The sequence below is a fragment of the Camelina sativa genome, chromosome 12 (assembly GCF_000633955.1).
Source record: "Camelina sativa cultivar DH55 chromosome 12, Cs, whole genome shotgun sequence".
Lineage (NCBI taxonomy): Eukaryota > Viridiplantae > Streptophyta > Magnoliopsida > Brassicales > Brassicaceae > Camelina > Camelina sativa.
Window position 1 is genome coordinate 7,023,679 of NC_025696.1, and position 4,798 is coordinate 7,028,476.

At 39.0% G+C, this 4,798-nt stretch overlaps 1 protein-coding gene across 1 annotated transcript; it reads right to left on the reverse strand.

Annotated features, from left to right (window-relative positions):
* On the reverse strand, nucleotides 7–1,933 carry LOC104733265 (importin-4-like). Its single transcript, XM_010452856.1, has 7 exons — nucleotides 1,919–1,933; nucleotides 1,517–1,675; nucleotides 1,093–1,425; nucleotides 838–972; nucleotides 540–755; nucleotides 367–456; nucleotides 7–278 (listed from the first exon to the last, which is right to left on the reverse strand). The coding sequence occupies exons 1-7, from the start codon at nucleotides 1,931–1,933 to the stop codon at nucleotides 210–212; spliced, it is 1,017 nt and encodes a 338-aa protein (XP_010451158.1). The 3' UTR covers nucleotides 7–209.

A 4,798-nucleotide genomic window follows, 5' to 3' on the forward strand; every position in this document is an offset into this window, starting at 1 on the left:
GTCACACCAATGACCCCGATTCTGCTGACCAGTTGAGGCATTGAAAAGAAACCTTTCAAAATAAAGGGTGTTTAAGATCTTAAGCATCCAAAACAAAAAGAACTGAGAGCGTTTGTATATATAAAAGCTATTGTCGAGCATAAATAGACAATAGCATCAAGAAGGCAGGATTATTGATTTACGAAATATTCTGAAGGTATTTTCTACAGTCAACCAATCATAGTCAGTGCAAACATCGGTGCTAACTCGTAGTGGCCAGCTATAACGCGAGGTAAATACTGCGAAAAATGTACTTTCTGTTTACTTGAACCTAATCACTGAATTCAAAGCTATTATAAAGTCTATTAGAAAGCAATGTATGCCTACCTGGGCAAAAGCGTCATCCAATATTTCAGCTATGTTGCTGAAGAATCCATGAGTATATTCTCGCAACTCACTGAAGTCCAATTCAAATCCCTGGTATTTTGTAATTGTGAGCTCTTTGTTTCACAAAATAACATATTTAGTTCAAAGAAAAAGAATATGGTAAGGCAATTTACTGATATTGCAGCATCAATGAAAGGTGGCAAAATCGCCTCCATCCCTTTTCTCCCAACAGACATTGCGACAATCCCTACAAGCTCAGTAGACCTTGCACGGGCACGAAGATCCTCGTCCTTGGTGAGAACCATGTAAAACTTCATCAACTCTAGAACGCTCTCAGCATATGGATTGAATGCTTGCTCAGCAGCAGCAGCAACCGACCCTATTGCAGACTGCAAGCAAGTAGCACAAAGCTTAAATAAATATTTCAGATACCAGTTCAAAAGAAACTCTTGCAAAGATTTTTCAGTGTACCATGCATGTCTCTTGTAGATTACGCGGGCTACTTTTGAGGGCGGCCATAAGCTTCTGCATTAAATGATCAAGCAAAGGAACAATTTCCTCTCCCATGTTCTCACAGAATGCTGCTAAAGCGTAGTGTGACTTTTCCTGTAGACAATAATGAGAAATGTTACTAATAACCAAGGTTACATGTTATCATGGCAGAAAGGTGCATTTCCACAAAAAAAAACCACAGACCACGCTCAGTTCGCTGCTTTAAATTTTTACCTTCACTTCTTCAGATGAATCTTCAATCGCTACTAAGACTATATTAAGAACAGGTTCCAGCTTCTCTTTCATCATATCAAAGCAACCCTCTGATATAACACCTAGAGCTGTTGCAGACGCTTCCCGACACTTCGGATTTGTATTTTGATAGTACACGGAAGCAAATTCCAAAACAGGGGGGAACACATACTTTGGCAGGTTCATAGCTAGTGTGTCAATAACTTCAGCAGCTGCACGATCAGGAGCAAGATCATCATCGTCCTCTTGATCAGACGACTCAGCGAGTAAAGGGTCAACAAAAAAAGTAAAAGACAAGTTGAGTACCCGTAAAAGCTGCCGAGAGGGTCACCTCCAATACTGCCAGCTAAGCGACATTCAAAGGCTGGTCACCGATAGATTGAGAGCCAAATCTAGCGAGAGCAACAAGAGTGTTGGACAATGAGCCTCCAGCTGCTGCCTCATAGCTGCAACCATCCATTGCTTGTAATAGTTTACCCCTCTCCTCGTGATTAATCAGTTCCCTTGTCCCCTTTTCCAAAACCAGTACCAGTTTCTCTAGAAACTCAACTCGAGAGAAATCAACCTAAAAGATACACATATTTCAAGGCATCAATTGATAATAAGAAGCTAGAGCTACTTAATCATATTCACACCATAGGTACGCAAGAGTGCACAATGGCTAACCTTTCCACGTACTACAATATGGTTGGGATCCAATCTCTGCTGCAACTCTTTTACCTTCTGCGAAAGCTCTATCTTTTGCTCTTTATAGCTCCTTAGTAGATAGATAATCCTTCCCTTCTATAACCTCTTTCAGCTCACTCACTTGCTTTTTCAACATCTCTACTCTTTCAGTATCACACATAGAAGCAAAGCCTGATGATATCATCCACACACGACTAACTACACATAGATAGAGAGGAAGGCAATCAAGAGATTTGGTTACTTATAATTGACTAAATCTGGTTCAAAGATGACAATTATGTTACTTGTAATTGTGATTGTAATCAAGAGATAGAGATAATTTGGTTCTCTGTTATGTAAAGTAGCAACATCAAATCCATTATTTAACTGAGAAATCGGAATACAATTAACAACGTGGAAGCAAACCGAAAATCTCACAACAACCCTAAACTATCAAATCCATTATTCTCAACTAACAACATCAAATCCATTATTCTCAACTAACAACCCTAAATCTTCTTATTCTCAACTAACAACCCTAAATTATTTTCTTCTTCTTTCCTCCTTTGATTCTCTTCCCCGCCACCGGCTTCTTCTCCTTCTCCTTCTCTTGATTCTCTTGATTAACCTCATCCTCCTTCTCTTGATTCTCTTGATCAACCTCATCAAGAATATCCCAGTGCTTTTTCTCCAGAATGAGTTCCTCTTCACCATCCTTGAACAGTTGGATGAAAAGCTTGATGGAGTTGTGCCCAGGTATGAAAAAGCAGTCAAAAGTGAGGTTGAGTGGCACGTAGAAGTATGTATGGTCACTCAGATCTTCCTGGGAGGGGCGTTTTTTGTTTTTGTTTTTGTCGTCGTCGTCGTCTTCGTCTTCGTCGTCTTCGTATTTGGGCCGAGGTTTAAAAAGTTCATCCATGGCAAAATAGAAATATGAATTCCAGTCCTTACGGGTTTGCTTGTGTTTCTGATATGGGTTTTTGCTTTTTTGAGAATCTCTCCAAAGAGAGCAAAGGCAATCTTCTTCGCAAGATCTCTCTTCTTCTCGACCTCTTCTCCATCATCTTACCTTCTCATTCTTAGCTTCATCCACGACCTTCTCATCCACGTTCTCATCTTTCAACTCATCTTCATCTTTCAACTCATCACCACCTCTCTTCTTCACAAGAAGAGGCTTCTGCTTGGGGTTAACCAAAACAAGACCAACACAAAGGTTTGTCTTTGGTTTCAGCGAAAGCTTGGTGTTGGTGTCCTTGTTGGAAGGAAACACTTGTTTCCTGGGAAAGAACAGAGCCGGAGAGGTGAAGCAGCTCGAGATTGACATTCTCTCTGTGTTTGGGTTTTTTTGTGTATTTTGGTTTGAGAAATGAAAAAAAACGAAGAAGGAGAATGATAGAATGTGTGTAGAGAAATGTGGGTAGGATTATAAATACACTCAAAAATCATTTCGAATTTTGAATCTACACGAATTACGAAATTTAAGAGCATAATGCTAGAGTGTAGGAAGATACATAGACAGTCAAAAGCAGCCATATCAATTTTGTATTTTGTACATGAATTAGGAAAAGAGTAAGAGTAAATTAGATTTGTACCTTGCAAAATCGCAGTCCCTTGCACAGAGAAGACCCATGCTTTGCTTCTGGTCAAGGGACAGAATGCTAGATTTTTTTGAATCGTACAGATGCTTTTTCTTCTTTTCTGTATCATGACATCATACGTTGCAGGAGCCGAGTTGAAGATGATGATGTGGTGAGTTTTCGTGGTAGATTGGGAAGAAGAAGAAGAAGACCACACACGTGACTTAAAAATATTGAAGGCCTTATGAATAATTAGAGGCCTACTTTAATTAATATGTAGCTTATGGGCCAAACTGAATTACAGCCCACTACCTATTTTGCTTTTTTATATATATATATATATATATATATATATATTTTCGTATATTATATTAACTTTCATAATTATGGGGATTTAAGAAATAATTTTCTGTTATTTAGATTCCAATAACTCATAAAATAAGATTTTTTTCTTTTTACTTAGAAATTAGTCTTTGTGCATACCTCATCCAGAGATAGAATTTCAAGCAATACAACTAACAAATATCAACGCAAACCATTATACTATGTACCCCATGATTAACTAAAAAAATGATAAGTTTTTTTCTAGTATAAAATTTCACCCAAAAAAAAAAATACAGAAACAATTTTGAAACTCAAGACAGAGGCAGATAAATCAAACAATAGTAGTAGTTAAGATGGTAGATTTAGAAAGTGTGAAAGTACTAAAAGCAAAAAAAACAAAAAAAATCACTCATTGTAATAATAAATAAATATATAAAGGGATAGTTTATGAATGGGTGGACTACTTAATTTTTACTTTAGGTAACAACTGATAAATTGTTATTGGCAAATGATAATAAGCAATAAAACATAGATCAGCCTCCTCACGCCGCCGCACCGGGAACTTCTCCGACGACTTCTCCTCCTGGATCAATGGCACCTAAATCAGGTTCTCCTGTTTCTCCGACGGCCACCACCTAGTTCATCTTCCCCTGTTAATCCCCTTCCTCTGCTCCGATGACTTCACCGCCGGCACCTAAATCTTCTTCCACCGTTCCTCCGTCGTCTTCTGCTCCGATGACTTCACCGCCGGCACCAGAAGCTTCGTCCCCTGTTTCAAACTCACCCGCCGTTTCTCCATCTTTGGCTCCGGGAGACTCAACTTCTCTTCCGCCGTCCGATTCTCCTTCAGCAAACTCACCGTCAGGTCCGTCGGGAGATGGTCCGTCAGCCTCCGGTGATATCAGTACGCCGGCGGGAGCTCCAGGGCAGAAAACATCGTCGGCGATTGGTATGGCCGTTATGTCGATTAATTACTACTACAGTTTTAAGTTTGGTTTTGACCATCTTTATAATTATGTCAGCTTAAGAACACACTTGGGAGACTTGTTTCATGTCTGATTCGATTATTTGTTCTTGTTTCATCTTTTAGTTTCTACTTTGTTTTTTTTTTTTTTTTTTTT